Genomic DNA, 26,680 nt, shown 5'->3' with positions numbered 1-26,680 from the left:
AGGCTCTGTGGGTGCGTGAGTGGACAGAGTAATTATGACACACAACAATGTCGTATCATGGAAAGAATGGGGACAGGCAGAAGAGACTCACCTGAAAGCAAACTGGGAACAAGGTCAAAAATCCAACAAAAAAATCACCATTAGATTTTGTCTTTCCCAGAATTTCTCAGCTTTAGAGGAGATGCTGTTGACTCAAAAGCTGCAGTTTGCCACTTAGCATAACATACATTCAAGATATCTTTCACTAGTTAAGGTTTTCATCTGGGTACCATTACCCCATAACCAATCACTAGAAAATGACCCACCCCACTGACATACTTTTCAGTGGGGTTATAGGAGCAGTTAACATTTTCTTAAGGCAGAATTCTGGAAATCAGATGTAAACTGAGCTCCAGATGTGGGGTAACTGTCTGGGTGCATCATATGTGGCTATAAATGGACTCAACCAAAAACACTCCTTTCATGTAACAGTACCAAGAACAGATGAGAGAAATACAGTTCTGAAGTGCCCTGCTGATCTTAATCCAAATGACCACTTATAGACAGAGCTGAAACTCACAGCTGGGAGAAAGCAGCCAGCAAACCTGAGAGAAATGGAGCAGTTTGTTCAAGAAGACTGGGTCAAACTGCCATTTGTGAAGCGTACAAGTCTGGTTAAGAGCTATAAAAAGCACTCAGTTGCTGTGATTGCCTCCAAAGGGTGGGCTACAAACTATCAGGTCCAGATATTTTTGTACATGCTATTTTTGTTATATTTTTCAAAATAAATGTTACATTAAAAATCAAAAGCAACATATCTGTTACATATGGAATATACAATAGTGGGTGTGATTTACTTTTTCCTTTAGCTACATCTGCATCGCTTCTTTTACCTCTTTTACTATACATCACTGTTTGTTGCTAGTTTTTCATAAATACAAAGAGATTTATAGTCAGCAGTTATGTGGAAACATAACATCCAAAGCCGTAAATAGACAACTGTTTGTCCAACTGTCAGAAACAGACACTAGACATATTTAAATCACTGAATAAATCTAATTGGAAACCTGCCCAAAGCCAGGTGTATAAGGTCTAGGTTTGTTGCATAGAAACTTGACTGGGCTGCACACACACCTTTGAAATTAACTGGAATGTCAACTGCAATCCAGGCCTTGTCACCCAACATCAGAACTCAAACTCATAAATGCTGTTTACACCTAATCCCTGTAGTCAGGTTCTTAGTATCTTATGGAGAGTCTTTCCAATCCAGTGAAGGCTGTTGCATCATCATACAAATGCCTACTGTGTTGGAATGAGGTGGGGGTGTAGCATCCAGATATCCACATACCTTTGAATGTTTTTAAATGACTCAGTGTTTGCACATATGCATGACTGCAGTGCATGGTTTTTAAGTCTAAGCCGTTGAGGTTTCTTCAAAGATATTGCAATAAGCTCTGAATTTATATTCAAAATTTAATCATTTGCACACTGCACTCTCTCTCTCTCTCTCTCTTCCTCTTGCTGTGATCTACAGCTTCCCCTTCATGCTACAGAGGGATACTACTAATAAACTCCAAAACAAGGTTATGCAGAAGATCTGATTAGCCAGCACGACTAACAGGGACACAGTGACCAAGCCCAACCAGTGCTATTTAGTTTCTACCTGTCGCTTCTCTTAAATTCCTGTGGCAAGGAAGATCAAAGAGCAGCGGAGGGAAAGGAGACGGGGGGGGTCGGTGCTCTGTTTATGTTAGTGGAAAAAGAGCTGGTTCGGATCTTAAATTATCTGCAGGCTCTCACAAACAGATTTACTTATATGCTGTTGGTCTTGTTTCTGTATACAGTCGACAGTCTCTCTTTAAGTCCTTCTCTGCAGGTAGATGTCGACATTATAACACCCTCTCTCTGGAAAGTCTGTGGCTTTTTGGTCCATATTTATTTTAGTCCTCAACATCACTGCTATTAACTGTACAGTATGAAACTGCTATAAACTGATTTAACATCTTTTATGATGGATTCACAGATTACCATTACTAAATAAGCACAAGTGTGACTGGTCACATGCAACATCTATGTAATTACAGGTGCAGCGAATCCTTTTGAAACAGCACAGCTAGTTTACCTATGCACATGTGTGTGTGCGGCATGCACAATGAGTGTGTTTTATCCATTGCCACGTTTCACAAGGTGTTAGGATAACTAATTAGACCGCTATGCTCTGAATCTCCCAGGGATGAACAAGATAAAACAAAGGGAAAGGGTAAAATCAAGGAACAAACATGTGACTGCAGCGACACTCACAAAACTGACAAAGGATGGAAAAATATGGCAGGGATTTGCCTAAGCTGGGAAACAAATGGTGCACAAGGAAAACATCTGTGCTTCACAGTCGTACAGATTACAGCTTTGAGCATTTTTTTGTTGTTGTTTGGCATGTGGTTAGATGGGTCAAATACAAATAGGTTCTACCCCACTATACTGCTTTCATTGCTGTCTTTAAGCAGATTTTTATTTTATTTAATTAATTAATTAATTTGTAGTGAACCAAGCCTAATGCTGAAAAATGTTATTTTGATAGAGATCAGGTTGAGAAATGATTTTACATTTACATTGCTCTTCAACCTTGTAGCACATTAATAAAAGAACTTTACCCTATATGAACACTATATGCACCAGCCACAGCAGTCCTTCATGAGGCTGAGTGCTAGATCCCATGTAATGTATTAGTTGTTTTTCCATTATCAGATAACTAAATATTGTGTTACTTTTTAAATATACATGTCAATAAATGGCAGAAAATGTTTGAAAATAATGATTATAAATTATGAAGGAATAGCGTATAGGGAGCCATGTCAGTATGGGTGTGGGTGAGTGTGTGCTACAGAGCTCTTATCACTCTTATATTTAAACCATCCAAGGCTGCTGAGATGTTTATGACATTTTGGAGAATGCACGACAGCATGCACATATCACTTCAGCACTACTTGCTTATGCAAAAGAGACAGTTCTATGTATAAACATCACAGGTATACTGCCTCTGACTTTAATTTGAAGCTTTGGATATCAAACCCACAAAACAATACAGATAAAAAAATATATAAAAGAGGTAAAGAAGTAGCTTTTTATTAATCGCATAAATGGATCATACTGATGAACAGTTGATTACAGATACTGGGGTTATTCAGCCTAGAGAAATGATTTAAAAGGCCTTTTTAGCATGATTATCTATGGAGACAACAGCCACAGAGCTACAGCAACATGATGAATGGACTGTTTTTCCGAGGACTAGGAGGCTTATTGTGCTTATGTACTCTAAACTCGGTTTTGCAAAATACTATTTAACTTAACTATTTCGTGAACACTGACCTAATCATTTATTCACCACTAACCTGCAGTAATGTGATCTTAACAAAAATCAGGTTGTTCATGATTGGTTTAATAATGGTTTTAGCAGAGGTGGAAAAACCCACTGTAGTGTAAGTTGTAGGCCCACAGTATTGGGGAGTAGTAGTAATGGTGTAGCACAAAAAACAGAAGAGAGGATTTGAAATGGATCACTGACTTCTTTAACCAAAATATGAAAAAATGTGCATGAAAAACATGGTGTTTTATTCAAAAAGGTTTCACCATGAAGGAACTGTTACTGCTGTGCTGGTTCTTCAACGCCACAGCAGTTCTTGCTCAAAAACTGCTCTCTTTGGCAGAATAGCTTGTCAAGTTATATTTATTACCATAACCAGCATGATCATTCCAAAATGATTGGAAACAGGGATAAATCATGTGAAGCTAAAAAAGCTATGAAAAGCTTGATTCCCATCTGCTCTTCCCCTTCCAACGTGTTGAATCATGACACTGCAGACACGTTAAACTCGCTGTACACGTGTGCTCATGAGTCGTACTGTGCCTTAGGTATTGTAATTGGAAAATTGTGAATTATGTGATTTGCATAAGTTGTCATGCAAATCAACAAAATGAATCCCCTGCGGTGAGAAAAGCCTAACATCTGCCTCCCACCATCCTTTTGTTAGGTTTGTTTATCAATTTATATCATGAAATTCTGGGCTTTGTTTTAGTTTCTGCCATATTGTGTGTTATTGTGCTGTGCGTTGAATACTCTGCAAACCTGTCAAGTTAAAAGAAAAAAAGTACTAGAAGCATTTAAATGAAAATACTGGTGATCAGCTTGTGCTTATTATATTGTCACAGACGCTGTTGCAAAGATGACCTTCTGCTGACTGATAAAAACGTTTTATTCTATGGCTGCAGACCACTAAATGTTCCCAAAAAAAAAGAGACATCATTAACTCAATATATCAGATCTGGCCAAGTTTAATTTTGGAAATATTTCACAAGAGCATCTTCATCTGCTGGCAGGGGCAGCAATTTTAAGCCTCTGCTGCTGGGCTTTGCATATCTAACCACTTCACAAGAACATCAGTCCCCACAAACACCAACAACATGCTCAGATCAGGATTTTTTTTGGCTGAATTTTTTGTATAAAACTGCTTTCAAACCAATTAAATCTGATTTTAGTTTAGATTTTCTCCATCTTAACATAATGATCTTCACATAAATTCTCCTATCAGTTAAAAAATGGTTTACATTTAAATTACATTAACTGGGGCTACACAAGGCAAAAGGTACACCTAATTATGGATTTTCGCATTTGAGAACAGAAGTTGGTTAAAATGTGAGCAGGGAGCACTACATGGGCATAATTACACAACTATTTTTAATGATTTTCATATTTTCATATCTGAAGGCTTAAATGGATCAACAGGTCGGCCTATCAAAAATTCTGACACATTTCTTTGACTTAAATGAGTGTGACCTCTGAGCACAGAAGGCCAAACATGACACATCTTGTTGAAGAGTGCACTGCATATTTAATCTATTATCTCAGCAGGAAAACTTTTAATTTCATGCTGCTGGTTGAGCGTACCCTGTTAAGAGCATTATTAGGGCGAGGGGGTTGGGAGAATGTCCATAGCAATACACACAGTGAGTGATACACGTGATGCAGGGTATAAATTCACAGCCATCTAGTTGATTATTTCTTTAATCTGGGGTTACAGGGCCTAATAATTCTGCCTCCCAGGTGAGCAGATGTCATAAATCTCAACATCATTTCACTTCTTTCTAGCATAAGATGATGAAAAATAAACTATTACTCTTCCTCCTGTTTTTAGCAGTCTGTTGTGAAAGCTGGCATTGATAAGTGGCAGGCTCTCTATTAACAGCTCAGACTCAAAGGAATCATAAATCCAACAGAGTGTGTGTGTGTGTGTGTTGCAATGTGTCTGCTTGCACATGTCTGGGGTCGTCTATAAAAAAATGATATAAATATCTACATGTGTATGTGTGGATGACGTTGAATAAGATATTGAATCATGACCACCATAAACAAATAAAACCATGCAGTCTTGAAGCCATATTTCTCACTCACACTGAATTAAACACTCCTCCTCCTCATTTAGATCCTTCCTCAAATGTCACACAATGTGCAAACATGTAAGCATGTGTATCTGAGGATGAACAGACCAAATAAATAAATAAATAAATAAATAAATACAAGTGCGTGTTCTTGAACTGGAGTCAATTTCCAAAGTATGTCTTGCGAGAGATTGATGGTGGAGGCCTTCACTGAAGAAGTCTTATTGCCATGCCTAGTGTTCACGCAGGAAGTGTCATTGTATGTCATTAGCTCTGACCCTGACCCACAGACATTGGCTCTTTATAAGCTTGACTCATTGACTAACACAAACACACGTACTCATTCACATTAACACGCCAAATACTTGGAGAGATAAGAGACTGAATTAACAAAAGCTTTGGATGCTCCATGCTAACAGTCATTAGTGTATATTAATCCCTGGTAGGTGATTAGCATTAACTTAACTTATAATAGTGATAAAAAAAGAAATTATAGGTGCACTAAAGCTACATAGAAGTGTTGTAGAACATTAAATTATGCACAAACATCTCTTTTTATGTATGCAGATGGTATAATTTAAAAGAAATATGATGATAATGCAATGCAGCCACAGTATAATAAAAATCTGTTACAGTCTTTTGTTACTAAAAGTTGTTCTGTAACTGCAATTATACCAGGGAATACTGCCATAAATAATATGTAGACATGATTTTTGTAAACAGCTGTGACAAACACTGTTTTTCATTATTGATACATTATGTGATTTTTTCTTTAAAACGATTATTAACAATGCATCAAATTGCTTTTTATAATGTGACTACAGTTTCTCTGGTTTGCAATCAAACTGTAGACAAATAAGGTAGCTGGTTAATGTATGGCAGGTAAAAAGCAATAAATAAAAGCTGCTTAAGGGATCAGTCAGACACTTGTGAATATACATTTACTGTTTGCTCTCATTTGTTTTGGATAGCAGACAGATATACAGCTTAAATTAAAACTTTGAACTGCAAGCAGAAATAATACCAAACCTCGTGCATAATTTTCCTTTCTCCCATGAGTATTACTTTCATGCATGGTATCTACATTTGAGGTCAGTTTACTGAATTTTATACTGGGTTAGGTTAAAAACTACCTTGGAGTGAAATCAGTATGAATGAATAACAATACTGTAAAATGAATTATTATCTTGTATTCCAAAACCTCCTTACTGCTCAGACTCTCTATCCATTATGGCCAACGGTGGTGCCAAAGTCATCATTTAAAAAGTTCATATCGTGAAAAAAAATATAGACAATAAGCAAAACATCATATTGAGAAAGTTCTCAGTTGTGTTTTATACCAAATTTATAAACGAATAGACTGTTTTGCCTCCCAACCACCACTGGCTCAATATAGCGTGCCTGAGAATATCCCAGAGGGAAGTGGATGTGACATGAGTGACAGCAGGTATGAAGAGAATGACTCCAAGTCTGAGATGGAAGGTGATCCAGAGAGTAAGCCAGAGAGACAGCCAAGAGAGTAAGATGGCAGCAAGAAATAGGAAAAGCAAAAACAGGGTATGAGAGTGTAGGGACAATGACTACCACAGGGTCCTTATAGTTTTCTAAGGAAAGTTTGAGTCAGCACAGAAGGTGAAGAGCCCATAGAGCTTTTCTCCAGCCTGCTACCAAGACTCTCATAGAAGAGATAGTGTTTCAATCCAATATTTATGCATTGCAGCAAGGGAAAGAAAATCTCATCCTCAAAGTATTCTTGGGCATTGATTTAACAATGAGCTAAATCAGCTACCCAAGTACAAGGACGTCCTGGTCATCAAAGTGACGTTTTTGTCTGTCCTTGAGTGTAGATGCAGTATCTGTCCATCACTTTGACAAAATCCAGAGATACCTGCACTTTCTGGACATGCTGATGGAGACGAATTCTTCACAGTAAGGCCAGTCTTAAATGCTCTTCAGCTCTGCTTCATTGGTGCAGTGAAGCCGGAGGAGTGCCAGGCTATGGATGAACAAATCATCCCCTTCAAAGGCAAGCATTTAGAGCAAGCAGTACACAGCCAGGAAACAAAAGCCTTGGGGTTTCAAGGTGTGGGTGAGAGATGTAGAGTTTCAAGCTGCAGCTGGGGCCAGTGGTCAAAGGGGTGATGTAAGGGAGGTAGGCATGTCAGCAGATGTTGTGCTTCATCTGTGGAGTGACAGCCGTGGCAATAGCCACACGGTGTTCTTTGACAACTACGTCTACCTCATGTCTTTACTTTAGAAGTTGTATGTGTATAGTATTGAGTAACTGGTCAACTTGCCACATCAACAGCCTTAAGGGAACTGAAGCTAAGCTTGTGACGCTCACTGACCTGGAAAGGGATGGAAGAGGAGCCTCATCTGTGGCCACCGCTGATGACAAGATAACTCTTACATGGCTTGATCAGTCTGTGGCATTATTCTGTGCTGGTAAACATCCTGGGGATAGTGCACAAGGATGGAGCAAGCAAAAGTGTGCAGTGACTCAAATATCTCGACCTTTTGTAGTTCCTTTTGTAAACATCCATATGGGTGAAGTAGAAGCTCTGCTTTTAAGAGAACATTTGTTCCTTCAGCATGTTTTTCTTTGGTGGAATCATTTTGTTTGGCAAGACAGGACTCCTCTTTTTTAATTGTACTATGAGCTGAAACTTAAAAAAAAACTGATGCAAGGACGCCGTCTGCAGGTTACTTCAACTTAACACCAGAAACTTGAGCTGGCAATATTTTGAACTGATGAGAAACCTGACTTTCTGCATTTGAAAGCATCCATTGTTGAAAGCACTTATTAACACCAGGGCTGTGGAAAAACTTAGCAGGGAGTGCATCAAGTCAGTTCCAGCCTTCCAAGAGAAGGAACCAGGTCAATACTGCCCATGTTGTACAAATGGCACTGCGTCAAGACATGCAGTCACTAAGAACACTGATCTTGCTTTGAAATGTGTCAAAAAAAAAAAGCCCAGATGTCTTTCGTTTTCTCTGAGGGCCTTCCCTCTGCAGTCCTGAAATACTTACTGCTGACTACACCACAGATCTCACCTACAGAAATGAGCTAATTAGATATTTCCTCTCTGTTATCAGCTGTGGATTTATTCTTATATGTACCCCTTTGGTGCATGGTGCCCACATACTATATTTGGACAGATAAATAACCTTGATATGAAATTTGCTTTTAAAAATATGCATTCAGGTTACATCTGAATTTTGAATAATAAAAGCAATCTTTAAAAAATCGGAATAACTTTTATCATAATTCATGCATGAGAGGGATATAATGTGCAAGCACTTGTGCGCTGAAGTGCTTGCCAAAGAGCAGAAATGTCTCTGAAACCTTATGTGTCTGATATATTACTAGGCTAACAGTTTTCCATCCCACTGCCATTTACTGTGTACTTAAAAGTGTGTGTGTTTGTGAGTGCGGTCTTCATTTTATCTCTATTCCAATAAACCTTGATTTTGTTGACACTGAATCAGCTTGCTGGGAATGGCTGTACACTAACCCAGATCCCCTTTGTAAGCACAGTGTAGGCGCACACACATAAACACCCCACCTCTCTCTTTTTGCCTCCACACACAAACTCATATTGTGACACCCCAACCTCCCAGCACTGAGGGCTGACTGTAGTGTTAATGCCACTCCCAGTACCATGCACTAGTGCTTCTTATTTAGGTCCTATCAAGCCTGCAGGCTGAAAATCTGTCTCTTTCACGCTGCCTCCTCTCCCTCACTTTCCCACCCCTGCCAGACTGCCGGGCCTTAAGTCCCTCTGTTCCATCACTCCATCAGTGAGAGGAAGGCATGTGGAGAGAGATGCCCTCACACACCCCAGTGGCTTTCCCCTGTGCTGAAATGTACTCAGTGTTCCCAGATTGGCAGTTACAAGGTGAAAAGTGACACAACAAGTGAAAAAAGACCGCTTTTTACATGTAAGGAATGTGCACTCCTGTACAGTGTGACAGTGACTGAGCTGGTAGCAGTTCTCACTTAAGGTCAAGCTGACTATTGCTTTAGTCATGCAAAGGTCTCTCTCACTACTATGCTCGACTACTACAGACTCTGTTTAACTCAGGACCTCCAGGGTTACTCGTGTCAGAGGACCTGTTACATAATCACTTAACGGTGTGTAAATGACCAGAGTATCACTTAAATGCATTTTTAAAATCTAATTATCTTGCAAACACAAAATGGGAATGAAAATTTGAAAAATAATAATTCAGCTAAAATCTATGCATAATATACTATTTTGATAAATATGACATTTTTTATGTATTTTCTACTTTTTGCCATAAATGTTTGAATGTTCAGATCAGAGACTATATACAGGTAATCCATCACCAGAAACATTTCACTTACCAAGGTTGCACTGTTGGACCACTTTGAAAACTGTCCAATCAACTGATGCATTCAAACATGACAGAGCTCAGCAACAGATACAGTTATAAGCATAAATAAATAAATAAATGAAGAACCATACATTCACAAGGATAATGTGAATCTGTAGATGTGGTTTAGTAAGTGACTCTCATGGAAGTGCACTGAAGTGAAAAAGTTGGGTTTGATATATCACTAGCTGTGTAACAATGAAATGAAGGTGACAAAACTGTGAAGGTAGTATCACATCATGGCAAGTTGATTTTTGGCAGTGAGTGTGAACCTTTTCTTTTGTTTACACAGTGGCATTGCCAGGCTTTTTATGTACCAGATCTGTATCAATTGTATTTGGCAACCCATGCTTTAGCACTAAATGCTGCACAGCAGTACTGGATCTTTTTTTTTTTAAAGACTATAAAACAGGTGTTTCCCCCAGCCCTTCCCTCCCCTGCCCTCCTGCTAGTTCTGCTAAATTAGGCTAACCACACTCTGACCCCAGGCCCATACATAGACTGATATCACACTTCTCATATCACAACACAAAAGTTTCACATTTCCAAAATGTTTAATAGTTCCTATAAGCATCAAATAAGCTAACATTCACAAACACCAGTGCTCTCAGCGTCTACACACTAATGTACATCCTTCTCTGTAATGGATTAGGATCAAATTTATGTGGTTAAATTTTACATCCTGACTCAGGAGCAGCTATTAAGAGTGGCCATTAGAAAACATTTTCTGAACCTATTTCAAAATAAAATAAAAATGATAACATGATAATCACATAGTATCATAAATGACTATATCATAGAAAATTAATGCATAAGATGATTTTTATAGAATTTTGAAATACTTAAATACAGACCTGATTTCACCTCAAGGTTAGCTTAGCTGCAGTTCGGCCAGTTCCACAACACAAAGTGCCCTTAACCACTTAGTCGCTACACCACCTCTAGAAATTAACACTCTGCTTAATTAGCAGCAATTCACTGCAGAGAGTGGATCACGCTTGTGAACTAGGACAAACTGCCTGTCATTGCATGTGATTTTTCTGCTTTTCCATTTGAAGCAATTGAATTTTCTTTCAGCTTCCCAGGAGTCAACTAGCATCAGCAGTTTAATGAAGTGCTGCAACAACAGATTGACTCCTATATGTATTTCCTAAGGAGTGACTCACAAAGCAACTGCTGCAGGAATGCACATGCTCCCCAACACACAACAGTGTGCATACACTTAGGATCACAAGCACACAGGGCTGAACTGATTTGTAAGACGGCATTTTCCTGATAACAATTTTCTCTGCTTTGCTGTGACAGCTATGAATAAATTAATGGGTAAATAAACAAATCTAAAGAAAAGTGACTGCTTTGAAAACGAAATCAAAGGTGATCATTTGAATATGAATTGAGGCAAAAACATTTATTTTTGATGGCTACTTGAGATTAAAGGAAATATTTCAAACTACAACCTATAGTGTGGTATACATGAAAGGCTGATCAAATTCAGCAAACACAGCATACAGGACACAAAACGGAGAACAGTCAGTAGAGATAAGATATTAAAAAAATAGGTGAGAAGGAAATGAGGAAGGTAAGAGAGAAATTGGAGGGAGAGGAGCAAGAGAGATAGAAAGAAAATTACTTTTGACACAAGCGGGAGATGAAAGCAAAAGGAGAGCTGAATTATCAGATGTGCATCTTTATGTGTGGATGAAAATGTGCCTATGAATGTGTGTGTGTGTGTGTGTGTGTGTGTGTGTGCGGGGTGTTTGTTAGTGTAAATATACACGCATGTTCTCACGGACCACTGTTGACTGGTGAGAGCTGCTTCTAGCCTCTTCCAAGCACACTCAAAGATAAAAGTTTGAAGTCTCACTTTTACAAAAAAAAATCCTCATTGGAAATGAAAGAAACTCTGGTCAAAGACAACATAAGCTGAATCTAAAAAAGATCCTCAACTGCTTCTCTCTCTCTCATTTTTCTCTCTTTTCCTAACCACCTTTTCCTTCTTTTTTCAAATTCCTTTCCTTTCCCTTCACTTATTTTCAAAGCGCTTACATGGTGAGAGTGGAACATCCTACTGGAGCATCAATATACAACAGAGCCCAGAGGTCCAAACAGGAGAAAGGCTGAGGAGAACAGCGCAACACCAATCCATAATGGATTTGGTTCTCTCTTTCATTTGCTTTCTGCAGGGAGATGCAGTGGAGGCACCACTGGCACAGAATGAGAGACACAGGGATGTGAAGGGGCAGGAAAGAGGTGAGGGAGAGATATTGACATAGAGAAACACGGAGGCCGACGGAGACTCAGAACAGTGTCAATAACAAAAGCCCTTAAGAGTGTTTCTCTCATCTGTCTCTAGCAGCTTTCATAACATATGCCTGAAGCTATTTGCAAGGCTAAGCTTAGAGCAGAAGGTGACAGGAATTAAAAGCAGCTTTGGTGTGGATTCAGTTGATCAGATGCAGAAATTGTCACTAATTAGGTTAGTCTGTATGTGAGGTACTGCCAAGAGGTCTGATAGATATCAGACTGCAAGCAGTAATATCCCAAAATACATAAATGCATCAATGAATAGCAACTTTGTGCCTGTATCTTATAATTGCAGCTTATACAAACAGAAATCTGGCACTTTACATGGCAATTCATTCTAATGATGTTTATTTCTAAAATCCTGAATGTCAAAACTTAGTGAGCACAAAAAAAAAAAAACATACTAGAAAGACAACATTTCAGTTCAACATGAGGTAATACTTTAAAAAGCTGTTACAGGATGAGTTTGAGACAGTTGATTCAAGCTGCTTGTTTGAGTCTTCACAGCCAAGCGGGCTGCATTTCATTTAGCTAGTAGCTCTGAAGCACAAAATGTGAATAACCTTGGATGCACAAAGTCAGCATTGTATTACTCACCAAAGGACCTGCAACTCCCTCTGAATGCATCACTGACTGTAGTCATGATTATAATTTCTCCTCTTTCCAGTCCACTACCTTCATCAAAGACCTCTAATCAATACCTCAACACCACCAAGTCCAAATGACTTTATAAAGGACACTTTTAGATTAATTCACGGGGGTTAATTTAGTTTTGGCCATCTTTTTTTATTGTTCACAATAACACTACATATTACAATAACTGCTGAAATGTGGGAAAACAGTGACATCATGACAATAAAATAAGTCAGACGAACAGGCAGGTTGCAAACAGAGATGTTACCTTCTTTTTGTTCTTTGGGTTACCGTAATCAAAAGAACAAAATTATCCAAGTTAAAAAAGAAACACATGTAAAAATCTTATAAGATCATTTATTACCGTGTCCGCAGGTTCCCGGGGCTGGGTGGCCCGTCATACACCGACAAGATGTCAAAGTCCTCCTCTAGAGCGAAGCCTTGAAACACCAGTTGTATCCTGTTGTGCTCCGCTGCCACAATCACCCATGTGCAGTTGGCATAGTTAGGATAACCATAAGGGTAGCCTGGGCTCTCTACTGTCCCATTGGGAGTGTGTAGTGTGTAACTGCAGTTCTGAGCTGTGAAGAGAAAAAGAAATAGGAAGTTGTTAACAGGGTTTATGGTGTGTGAGAATTGTTATCGTGTATAAATATTAGAATTATTAAAGCATTTAAAACTAAATAAAATACACTCCTCTACATCCCAGAATAGGAATTTTACAAATCCACACACACACACACACACACACACACACACACACTTAAGCGCACACAGTCAAGCAGTTTGCACCAAGTGCTGCAACATCCATTATCACCTAGAGCATGCAGCATAAGCCATTAATATAGCAGTGCTAAATGGCTCACCCTCTCTGAGCTTTCCCCACCTCCATCATCACACACTTGTTCACTCACTGGCCCTTTTTACCACATTAGTAATAGGTTTCCACATTATACATGACATAGCTGGAGAAGAGAAGATGGGGGAACATGAAAAATGGAGAAAAAAGGATGCACATACGGAGAGAGATACACACTTGAGTAATACATTAATTATGCTCTTCTTGCATGTGTCTCAGCAGCCCCTCATACTGTCTTCAATCTTCAGATTTAATTGTGTGTGTTGTCTGTCTATCACTGAGCTTGGTGTGGATGTGTGGAGCGTGAGGTTTGATTGTGTGTATTTTGAATCCCCAAACTAAATGACTTGCATTTGACTGATCCCAGCTCATCTGGAAGTTTTAATCAGTGTTAGGGATTTAATTGTAATTCATCTCAAAAGTGGACTGGTGTGTTAACACACTTATATTTTGTGTATATTTTTCTGCACATTGTCAGTGTGTGCTTCCAGTATTAATGCACAAATAAACGTCTGCATGGACAGCATCACGGATGGCCGCTATCCCACTTGTTTGGTCATGATGACGGTTGGCCACCTCTTCCAGTCAAAACAGGCTCATGAAAAAGTTAATTTTCATCTTCCAGACAGCTAAATGTGAGCAGTCATCTACCAGTCTGCAACTGTAGGTGACAAAAGGATAATATCTTATTGCAGTTTGAAATCACATGCCATAGTGTGTTAAACCCGGGAATGCAAAATGAATTAATTTTCCTTTGCAAAAGAAAACAAACGCAGAGTTACGGTCACACAAAAGGAACCTGCATAATTAAATATCCTCATAGAAGGACTAAATTAAACGTTATGCTATTATACATTCTATTTATACAAATGATCTGTATTTTTCCTGTGTTTACTTCAGCCAGAAACCTGAATCATAATGCTGCCTGATTAAAAGGTAATTAGGAGAGTGTAATTGGAGGACATCTGCTATCTGCATAACCCACATTATTCAACAACACAAACAACACAACACTTGCAATAGATAGGATTTTTGTTTTATTCACTTATATCCATACTCATAACTGTGTAAATGTCTATGATGAATCAATGCATGAAAGTGAGATAACTAAATAAGAGCATAAAATAAGACTTTAAAAATCAAGACTTCAATAACTGCATCCCAGCTTTAAAACATTAAGGCTGCATTGCTAAATCCCACGTGGGGAAATGTATATATCCATCACTGACGTTTTGTGAAACATACAAATTCTGTGCTACTTTGTGGGGATGGAGCAATCCCAAAGCATCAAATTCCATTTAAGTTTTTATTCTGAAACATGCCTCATGACTGAAAAAACAGCAAGGGTGTATAGGTGGGTAATATGGCACCAAAGGCCAGCACATTAGCTTAGTGGTTAACACTGTTGCCACATAGCAAGAAGGTTCCTGGTTTGAAACCCATCAGAGACCTTTCTGTGTGGAGTTTGCATGTTCTCCCTGTGCTTGTGTGGGTTTTCTCCAGGTCCTCTGGTTTCCTCCCACAGTCCAAAAACATGTATGTCAGGTTGACTGGTGACTCTAAATTGCCCATAGGAGTGAGTGTGAGTGTGTGAGGTTGTTTGTCTCTATGTGGCCCTGTGATGGACTGGTGACCTGTCCAGGGTGGACCCCTGCCTTTCACCCAAAGAGAGCTGGGATAGGCTCCAGCAGATCCCTGTGACCCTAAATAGGAATAAGCGGTATAAATAATGGATGGATGGCACTAAGCATGAAGACAAAAGCACAGAAAAGGAATATAAAAAACTGTGGACTTTTATTCTATTATTTTATTCACAGCTGAAATAAATAAAACATTATTTTTATTTTTTTTAAAAAGAAGAGAAGAAATGACCAAACTTTAAGCATGGGCATAGATAATTCCTGGTTTACCCTATGAGCAAATGCAGTATTTGTTTTCAAAGCACTAAGTAGCCTGGTGTTTAAGATTTAAGGTGCTACGTGCAACATCAGGGTGCTTATGAATGCTGAAATGCCACAGGAAAAAACACTAGCTGACACAGTAGTGATAGTGTCATGAGGTAAAGATCCACACCGTCTGGATGGAATCAGCAGCAGCAGGAGGATAATAGCATCTGCAGTCACAGTATATCCATCATGCCACTGTTGACTCCCCAGGGCCTGTCTCGTCTAAAAACAGGCCGAGGCCTCTCAGACATCACTTTTCAGAGCCTTATATGTGCTTGACCTCTTCCAAAAGATGCTAATGTGTGTGCACTTGAACCGTGGCCACTTGAATATACTTAAACTAGGTGTATAAGTTTGCATTGAGAGTTCAGCTTTTTGCTTTGGAGATCTGAAAATTCTCCTGAACTCTTAGAAAAATCTGTGAGAGGAAATGAAAAAAATAGTGGAAAATGAATTTAAACAGTAAGTAAATATGACCTATATACTCTATATAGGGCTGAAAGTAGCTGCAAATCACAACGTGTGCTCATACCACTCGTCATGTCTATTCTCAGTCATCATCTTTAACAACGAACAAGAGAAAAGAACAAAAAGGATCAAAGCAGAAGCTGTCGCAATCTGACTTTTTCAGCCTTTAAATATGCCCAACAAGTGAACACACACCCTTTCCATTATCATCAGGTCAATACTAATATCCAGGTAAAACCTCCACATCCTCACCTACCTGATTTTCATACATACAGCCTGGTCAATAATCTCCTCATCATCTCCTTCATTATGCCCCTCTACCAGACAAATGCCAATCAGTAGCTCATACAGCGGCATGACAGCACAGCTTGATAGGAGTTAAAGTGGACTGGGAACTCCTTGTACATGGGGGTTGAGCTATGATGTGTGGGCCGGGGTGGGTTACAAAGCAATACCAGAGAGGTTAAGGCAACTGAATTATTGTTAAACAATTTCAGGAACAAGCTGAAATACTAGAAAAAAAGAAATGACTATGTGATTCCCAAGGCTTAACAAACATATCTTTCATGCTAGAAATGACCATGTTTGGAGCATAATAGAGCTTCCCAGGTCTAGCATCTACTACCACTAAAACACCACTAAAAAAGAATAACAAAGGGGTATGTTTTCAGCTGAATAAAAGCATTTCCTGTCATCAGAGTGCATGTATTATTAGGAGAGGGAACATGCTGTACATACTGATATATGACAGGTGATCATCCAGGCAGGAAAGGAGGCTCTATGTTTTATGGGTACAATTAAGTAGAGGAAAAAAAAAACCCTGACACAGAATAAGTGTACAGAGTCTGCCAGAGAATAGCTGAATGCTATTTTGAAGTGTGAGCACCTGTGCCAAGTGGCTGACTCTTAAATCGATAATAATGCACACAATCTGGGATGAAAGACTAAGATGGTGCTTTTAGAGAGGTTGCTTTATGGCTGCAGCCAGAAACAATTTATCCTTGTTGAAAAATAGATTCTCAGAATTGAATTAGACAAAAACAGACACATCAAAGTTCACTTAAGAATGCACTTTTGCAGGCATTAAGGACCGATTTACAATATCATCAAGTTTGATTTTCACATTAAACAGTAATAATGGGGAAGTTTGCCAAGAGTTTTTTACTGCACTGTGACGTTATACAGATTCACATTCAACCTGGTCTTTGTACAACTACTAACACAAAATAGTCTACCACTGTAAGATCCAGCTGTGGCTCAGTTAAACCAAGGGACTGTAAAATCCAGAGCCACTGATGATTAATTCAATCATGCACTTGTTTCTTGGTTGCATTATTTAAACCTCACCCAAGGTACATTATGAAATTAGCTGCTGGGAGCTAGTGATCTACTCTGAAGCCCCTCAGTGTAAATCTGAAAGGTTTAACTCATTCTGCAGTTGACCCTCCTGACACACTGTAAAGACCACATAAACAGACTGCTGGCAATGCTGTTTTAGTCCATGACCACAGGCAAAGTAGAAGGTCATGTTTTCTCAAATCATATAAGTTCAGCTCAGCCATTATGAATATGGAACAACAGCAAATATAGTGGTTCAGCACTTAGGCAAATTGCTAACTGGTAGTAGCTTCTAGTAGCTGATGCATTTTCTCCTACACCATGTCTAGGGTTAGGGTTAGGGTTAGGGTATTTGCATTGGCTTCTACTGGATTGTTAACTATGCTGATATCTGTGGATGTTCAACAGATACATTGTTGCTTAGCCCACTCTGCCCCCTGGCAGCTTCTGTTTGGAACTAACCCTCACCAGTGTGCACAGTGCCAAATAGGTGTACTGGGGTTAAGTGTGACCTTGGTGGAATAACACTCCAGGTTCTGTGTGCATGTATGTGTGTGTTTCTGCGCAGGAGCTATCGTGTGCTTTGCCAGGGCGGTTGTTTAGCACCACGCATACAGAGCTGCGGCAGTGTGCTGTGACACTTTGATAAATCGACGGTCATAGTGCTGTACTCCGGCAGGACAGCAACTCCTCAGAGTGGAGGAAGGAGACATTGGGAGACCAAAAGAGAAAGTGGGCAGACAGACACGGAATAGACATACTGACTGACTCAATGGATGGAGATATGAGGAAATAGATTTGGAGGACGTGATGTGAGAAATAATAGGAGCAAAGGTGAGATGACGGACAAACTGGGTGTATAGAAAAAAAGGGCAGAGGAAAAGGGGACAGCCGGGGGAGAGAAAATGCATGAGAAAAAAACATGTCATAAGGTCAGTGAGAGAGCAACAGCGAGTAGCAGCAAATGAGTTGGAAAGCAGAGGAAGAATACAGAGAGATCTTTACCTATTTTCTAAATCCTGTTGCCTTTACACACTGAGGTCACCGTCAGCCAGTGTAACATTCACAGCAAGACAGTGCTTATTCTGCACTGTTAGCAAATCCTAGAGGTCTACCTGGAGGGAAACTACAGCAGTGTTTTGTTTATATGAGTGTGAAACAGGATAAGTGCGCACACACGTCTGCATATGGGTGTAATCCCTGTACCCTGAGTGTGAATACTGTCACCTATCTGCATTTAATTCCATTGCTGACACACAATTACCCTGACTACAGTCACTATCACAGGAAGGAAATTCCACTATGATGAACATAATGCCAACGTCACATTCACATAGTACTCTAAAGATATCAAAAATACTAGAAATTCATGCAGCTGGACCCGGACTTGTTCTCTGGAACTCCTACTGTTTCTTTTTTCTTCCCTGCCTCTTGTCTTCTCACTTACAATTCACGTTTGCAAAATGACAAAAAACAAAGACACAGACACCCTCCTTGCAGCCGATAATAGAAGTGGCTTATATCTTATACTGTGCCTGATGAATGCAACTGAAGAGAGTAAAACACATTGTTTGAAGCTTAAATGAGGAGCCTCGGGATTTCAACATTTCTTAGCAGTGTCTCAATGACATTGTCATATCTAATGAAACCTCAGTCATAAGAACCTTGCACTACACCATTAAACTGAGATAGGACCATAAACTACATCTTCCAAGTCTGCTAAAATGCAAAGTTCAGCTCTTTTTTTATTCTCAAGAGAAACCATAAAGTCTTCATATATGTGGTCCATCTGGGCCTATATCCATAGAAGCATCTTCCTGGACCAACATGGACTCATTTCCAACCAAATAAGCACTTCCCTTAGGAATTATTGAATTATAATACTGTCCACTATCCCATAACCTACCCCATGAGTAAACTTCAAACAACCAAGTGTTTTGTGTGTGTGTGTGTGTATGTGTGTGTGTCTGTGTCTGTGTGTGTGTGCCAGTAACTACGCCCTTAGTGGGAAGATAAACCGTTCCGCCCCATAGATCCTCTCAGCACCACTATTTGTCTCTTGACGTGTCAGCGTGTATGCGTGCCTTGACCGCATCATATCTGAATTAACCTCTAGATGGCCGCCATTAAAATGTAAATGGTTGAGCTCAGCGATCCCGCTTGCCTCCATACATTACGCTAATGTCCAGGCCAGGACGACACTGTCTGCCATTACAGACAAGCCAAATGCAGTGGAAGGCGCTTGTTATAAGCTTGCTGCCTTAGCCCTTGTCCCCACAGGTTCTTTCCACTGGACCGGATGGTAAATGTTTCTTTCAAAGGGCAGAAAATGACACTTGCATTTCAATAACACAAGCTTCATTTGTGTTTTGAAGCTTGACTCCTTCTATAAAAATATGTCAAGTAAAAGAGTGATCTGTGTACAGAGTGGATACTCATGCAAATGTGTATGTGAATGCATTTGCCAGCAAACACTCGCATGTGTCTGCACCATGCTGACAGCACCACATCTTTCAATATGGCGCTGTCCCAGTTGTGACATCCACATCTCCGGCTCTGGCATTTTTTTCAAAGATCTGTTGATGCCTGTGGCAACACATAGTTAATGCACACATGCATAAAAACAAACTGTCATGCCAACACAGCTGGAGGGTGAAATGTGTGGGGTAAGAAAATAAACAACACCCACGTGTAAAGATTTAGCCAAAGCTTGATGTTGAAGTATAAAAGACAGAGAAGAAGCATGCATGAAGAAATACACACTTGCATGAGTGCATACGCACACTCCTGGTTATCAGGCCTGGCAAAAGAGGTACAATGGAGCATGTGTTCTCTCAGACAGAGAGGAAGGGGGTGGGGGTGGGGGGCAGTTCCTTCCAGCTGGGTCATATTTAACTAGCACTATCATCATGCCAGCCAAAAGGACCTGCAACCTAGCCACCCACCCCAAAAAAAAGCCACCCACACACTTTCACACTATTTCAGCCCATCTTTAAAACTACACACACAGCTTAGAGCATCTTTGTCAGTTCAACTACTGATTCAAGAGAAAAAAATATTCCTTGCTTATTCTTAATCCTATTATTCTCCTCAAAAGTACCTTTTCTCATCCATACATTTACATAGACATACATTAAGTTTCTGATACTGTAAACAACATCTCCTCAGCAACCCACACACCAAGGCTTCAAGCTGATCAATAGAAAATAGCCAATTCAGAATCAAAGGCATGTTATGTTGATGTTCTTTGCTTTCAGAAAGGCCTCTGTCTTTGCAGGGGCGTTTATTCAGCACTGCTACAAATGTGCCTCCCACACAAATCACAGTGGCTGCCTGGAGAACTGTATATTTGTCTTTTTAAGCATGCTTGTGCATGTGCCCAAATTTGTATTGATGAGTAAAAGATGAATTTTAAAACCAAGAGAAGAGGAGGAGAGACGTGCAGTTAAAAGCACCTCAGAAGGTGTACATGTATGTTGTTCCCATGACAACAAGAAAATAGTAGATCACGTGTGAAGGCAGATCCCGTTATTCAATTATGGATTGTTGCTGGACTCTGCCTTAATGCTTAATTTGACACATACACACACCCTCACAGAGGCATGTACACACAGTCCGCCCCAATGCTTACACGTACATTCAAATACAAACTCCTGAACATTTACAGTATATGCCTCAAATAATTTCAGCTTTCACTTCTTTTCCCTGGTAATTATGGGAAAAAGCACAATTATATGTGACACTAATGTGCAAAACAGTGAAAGTCAATTATCACCTCATTTTCATTCTCCTCACATCTGACAGCTGGGCTTTTTCAGTTACATTAGCCTCAACCTATACTGACGAGCAAGTCTAAGTTACATCCTGTTGTGTATTTGCACTCAAACACTCTGGTCTCTGACCAATGAAGAGACTCATCAAGATGTAGGGTAACAGTTATGAATATGTTAAATGTACAGTATTTGATGGTCATGTTTATGTGTTAATGAGCAGGCATCATCAACATTAAATGCTCTCTGTAGTTATATTAAACCTGACAGGGCGCACTGATCAAAAAGGTCAGGTCACAACCGTCCCAGCATGACAATCACAATTAATGGGCTGTATACAACACTCTCACATGGGTTTGAAATTTATTTTTGCACTGGCAGTTTAGGTGTAAACTACAGCCAATACTGTTTTTCACAAAATCATTAAGATTGTCTGAAAAATATTATCATCTTTCAGCAGTATGTAGATTGGCAACCAAGTATCTAATGTGCATAATAGACTTTATAACAACATTAAATCCTTTTGATCGGTCAACAACTAAGGTATTTCAGAGAGAAGGTTGCATCTAACATGCACAAAAAAATCAAACAAAGGTGGTCAATAAAAATTTAACAGCCTTGCAGCCATTGAACAAAGGAAGATTTACTCATTCAAGATCTTGCAGATAGAGACCTTTAGTGGCGACCAGATGAAAGTAACTTTATCTACCTGAACAAAGGATGATCTGGAGGATCGAGAATAACCTCTGCCTTCCTGAGAGCATGCCTATTATAGATGTCAAGAACAGCAGAACCTGGCTCACTCCAGTCATAATATTAGACACTTTTTCACTGGACAAGAGTGTTGAGTTTATTTTTATTGGACAGGGACACTAGTGTCTCAGGATGCCTGAACAACAGATTTAGTAAAGTAGGGGGAGTGTATGTATTTGCTACTTAAAATGAAAAGACTGTGAGAGAATGAATGAAAAGAAGACACACAGCTGATCAGCATGTCATCAGAAGAGAAAAAAAGAGCTCTAAACCTGCTCTATCTCCAGAAGTGTATCCATATCTGTGGAAGTAAATGCCAATAAGCAGGTATTAATTTATTCCCAAAGATGACACACCCTGGCCTGCAGTTCCTCACATTCCTTCCTCAGGGACTGTATGGTTGCAGTAGACATTTGTGTTGTTTCTTAAGGCATTACCACACACCTCCCTTCCTGCACATCTTTTCTTCAAAAAGCCTTTGATAGCTGCTCAACAGTTTAAATAGCTAACCATAAAACTGGTTCCATACAGAACAATGCACATATTCTATTTTAATGTCTGAGACTGAGTTATAGCACTGACGTTAAGGTAGAAAGTCATGCATGTAGTATATCTTAATTTTGTGAGGATGGTGACTCAGGGCCATGCTTTTAAAGATCACAAGATATAAAAGATCACACTATATAAAAAAGCTATATAACACCCAGTATTCTCTCACTGAGATTAAAGGTGATTGCTGGACAGACCCAGATACTAAAAAGTGTGATTAAAAATGATGAAACATAAAAAAAAAAAAAAAACACTGAACACAAACACCCATCACAGGTTGGCACTTGGGTTAGGGTTAGGGCTGACTCATGACATGAGCCAGCAGCTAACATTAGGTTAAAGTGATATACATGCTGAACACGGAGGGTGACTATATTTTAGCATTCACACTGTAGACACTTGTTGGTCTCGCAACATTATGGCTGCAAACAACTGAAATACAACATTCTCTTAAAGGAATAGCTTTACATATTAGGAAATATGCTTATTGGCTTTCTTGCAGCGAGCTGGATAAAGTGATCAATACTCTTCTTATTGCCCTCACACAGAGTTTAGAAAAATAATTGCTCCTGATCTTGAATTTTTACTGAAACTTTAAAGATTCTTCTATCAACCCCACTGCCATGGCACCTTAGTCTTTGAGGCATAAGGGATTTAAATGAAAGCATATATGCTTCAGATGAAAAACTCAATAGTGGACCTTACAGTCGTAGGAATACAAGGCATCTTCCCCCATACACACTCATTACCTCTAAACATGACTGCCTCTTTCCCAGAAATATACCACTGACAGATTGCCTATATGTTGAACAGAGATAGAACCTGTAAAGGAAAGAGGAAAGACAAGGACAAGATACCTGCCCAGGATCTAATCTTCAATCTCCAGGATCACTGATATCTGATAAGAACAGTGTAAATCAGGAAGCTAAAGAAACCCCTGCCTGAGCTTTGTGTCTATACAAGACAGACAGGACATCTACATCTGTCTCTCTCTTTGTGGGGATTTACAGTAGCTGGTTCACATTCCCATGTCCCATGATAATAATGGGAAGAGGAAAATGTGAATCAAGATTAAGAGTTCTCTGTTACAGCATTGCTCTCAGCTCAGGGGGACATAAACTGGAATTCTTCAATTATTTTTTAACTTAGACTTTTTAACAAGTGCATATGTTAAGTCTGAGACTTATCTTGACATATCTTGACACACAGCAGTTGCACTGCAATTACAGTAGTTCACATCTGGGAGCTGATCAGTACACGGAAGATGGCACCTGGGAAATGTGGGCAGAATAAGTTAAACGAAAATGACTTTCTCTTTAGAAACACTGTTAACATGTCCTTGAGAAAGGCATGGTACCATAAACACTCAGTCCCCCCCGTAGAAACTCTGTAATGGAGCTAAAAATTCAAAAGTGCAAACAGCAGATACTGTAGCTGCAATTTAAGAGAAGATCTAACAGGAGTGTATTTTGAATTTGCAGCACAAGCACTGCCAGAACTGAGCAACAGTGCTAAATTTATATTCCCTGGATAAGTAAAGGAGCCAGAATATACATTTATTAATTTAACGTTGTGCTCTGGGACATGCTCAGAGTCACATTTGAAAGAAACGCGACTATTTATTATTTGTTTTCTGCCAAATGTTGTTCTCTGCCTTTGTTAGATTTGAACTATTGATTCGACAACAAGTGCCCGTAGATACAAAAACGCCACACTATGAATGTGCCTCATATTCAATAAAAAATCTCTTTCGCACCATCAAACACTAATACCATTGTTAAGTATTTAATAGATAAGACAGCAGAGGAAGCGGATGCATTGGATGTTCCTTATCATCTCATTTAGTGCTACTTTAAACATTCTGTAAATGTCCATCTGGCCGTAGGTTCATAAGGTGTCATGGTTCAGTTTGTGTTGAGAGTATGTGTATATTCATGTATGTCTATCAAACAATGGAGCTGTGTGCACTGGCGAAAAGCTGCAATGAATGTGTTAAGTGTGTGGTTGTTTTTGAGGGGTGGGGTGGGAGGGTTGGATGGGGGCGGGGTGACTCTGTAAGTGTGCATGAAATAGTGGGCGTGCGTGCGAGTGTGTGTCACTGGTGTGGCTGTGATCAGTGTGACGAAGCACCGCGACAGAACTCTGGCCATCTGGAGACAGATGACAGTGTGAATCACCAGAGAGGAGGGTGGAGGAAGAAAGGAGGAGGTGGTGGGATGGATAGGGGGGAGGATACAGGGAGATGGTACAAGAGGATGACGGAGAGAGGAGTAGGGTGACACATCAGCAGGTGGGTGGGGAAATAAAGGTGCTCGTGAGGACAAACCGCTTGCCTCATCTGAAAGATGTGTATGTGTTCACATGCTGCTGCAGACACATACACATCACGCCTTTTTGAGCTAGCTAATCACCTGCTTGTCAACACTTAATCGTCCTAGAATGAATAGGGATTGAAACTCACAGATTCATTCAAACACATGCACGTGCCACGAAGCCTCCTCAGATGCTACAGTATGCTTGCTAAAATCGGATTCTTCTTGATGCCTGATAAGAAAATTAGCCCTCCAAACAGATCATTTACTGAAGAGAGGCACTCAAAAGGCACATAAACACAGGGCCCAGATTATCTCTCAGCTGGTGTAAGCTTATCACCCTTATACTCCAGCAGTCTCACCCCTCTCTGCCTCTTATTTCCCTTCACAGTCACTGCTGCTATTTCCTCCCTGTGCAACCTCTTTACAATCTCCATCTTCATCTTCGCCCACCGTACAGCTCTTTCTCCTACGTACAAGTAGGGAAGGTAAAAAAATGTGGCAAAGCAAATCTGCTTAGCATTCAAGGCATTTCTCAGTTTTGCGTAAATAGATAGTGTCATCTGTTTCTCAGCTCCATTATTGCTCAATGGTGAATGCAGAGAGCAGATGGGAGATAGGAGGCAACAGAGCGTGCAGGTATGGGAGGATTTGAAGCTGAGTAGAAAGTAGACAGGTGGGAAGGAGGTGAGAAAAAAAGGGGGAAGTAAGGTGACCATGCATACACATATACGGTATACGGACATGTGGATCCGTTTGTGTGATGGATCTTGGCAATCAATATGACTGCATGAGTTCACAAGGCCATTATCTAGTTTAGCCACGTATCTTTATTAAACAGGCAACACGGTCCGTCCATGATGATGCTTCACAGTTACAGTTTGAAACAGTTTCACAGTTTGAAATCCACTTGGATCTTTGGGTGAGGCTGCACTGTTTCCTAAAGAACAAGTTGACATCAGTTGCTGTATAGGGTTCCAGTGATCATATTTCGCTCTGACCCCCAAGTCTGTTCAGTCTTACAGTGAACACATTTATTTCTTCCTAAAAAAACAGATGTTCTTCACTAAAGTCGTATCAAATTGAGCTCCGCGGCCTTGTTCTGTCCCTGAAGGTCTTTAAAACTTTAAAATGAAAAGGTTCAAGTATAAGTTTGTAATTTTTTGATTTATGAAACTTCAAAAATGACTTTACACCAAGGATATTTTTTGTCTGGCTGCATTATTGCCTGGAAACGCATGTATGCGCGCCCACACTCTTTATCCTCTAGACTTATGCGCACGCACACACACGTCCTGCATCTTTCTTCAAGAGCCCCAGGACTGCGCGAACACAATGTCATGAAGTGAAAAAAAGATAAAAAGGAAAAGGGCATCAAGCCCTCCAGTCCTCATAACATTACTGCGCGTTGCATCATGAGCACAACGCGGTGCCTTTATATAACGGAGAGCTTGGTTGAGAGGAGAGGACGACGATGCGTGATGTTGCGCGTAAATGGACATGCTGAACGACCGTCTCATGCACCGCTGACGAATGATCTAACGCAGATGGAGCTGGAGTGGCGGGGAGCTGAATCACGCACAAGATAGCCCCCCCCCCCGTCCCTTTGCATTATTTCCCCTGTAGGCTTAAGAATAGAGGTTGGTTGGTGCGTATTGAGAGAGTTTACCGAAAAAGCTGTTTTTTATCCTATGGAGACCGTGCTCTTCTTTTAATCTCCCTCTTTCAGAGACCACCCACACACATCTGGATCTTTGGCCCTTTGGAGCGAAAGTAAGGTTATAAGTATAGGCTGAAGATCATTTAAAGTAAGACTGATTGACAAGTGAAGACAGTTTTAAAGGCATTGATGCTGGCCAGCCTGCCACAACACGCGTAGGCCTATATCATCAGCCGCTGTTGGTCATTAATTGGTAAGCTTCGCTTCTGGTTTGATGG

At 39.9% G+C, this 26,680-nt stretch overlaps 1 protein-coding gene across 1 annotated transcript in view; it reads right to left on the bottom strand.

Moving 5' to 3' along the window:
• The window catches only part of csmd2 (CUB and Sushi multiple domains 2), a 198,949-nt gene that overhangs the window by 170,390 nt on the left and 1,879 nt on the right, over window positions 1–26,680 (bottom strand). Inside the window, exon 2 of the mRNA XM_026299974.1 lies at window positions 13,112–13,328. Within this exon, the coding sequence (XP_026155759.1) occupies window positions 13,112–13,328 (217 nt within the window). The remainder of the gene's footprint in view (window positions 1–13,111; window positions 13,329–26,680) is intronic.

This window comes from Mastacembelus armatus, chromosome 11 (assembly GCF_900324485.2).
Source record: "Mastacembelus armatus chromosome 11, fMasArm1.2, whole genome shotgun sequence".
Classification (NCBI taxonomy): domain Eukaryota; kingdom Metazoa; phylum Chordata; class Actinopteri; order Synbranchiformes; family Mastacembelidae; genus Mastacembelus; species Mastacembelus armatus.
This window is presented reverse-complemented; position numbering and strand designations above follow the sequence as displayed.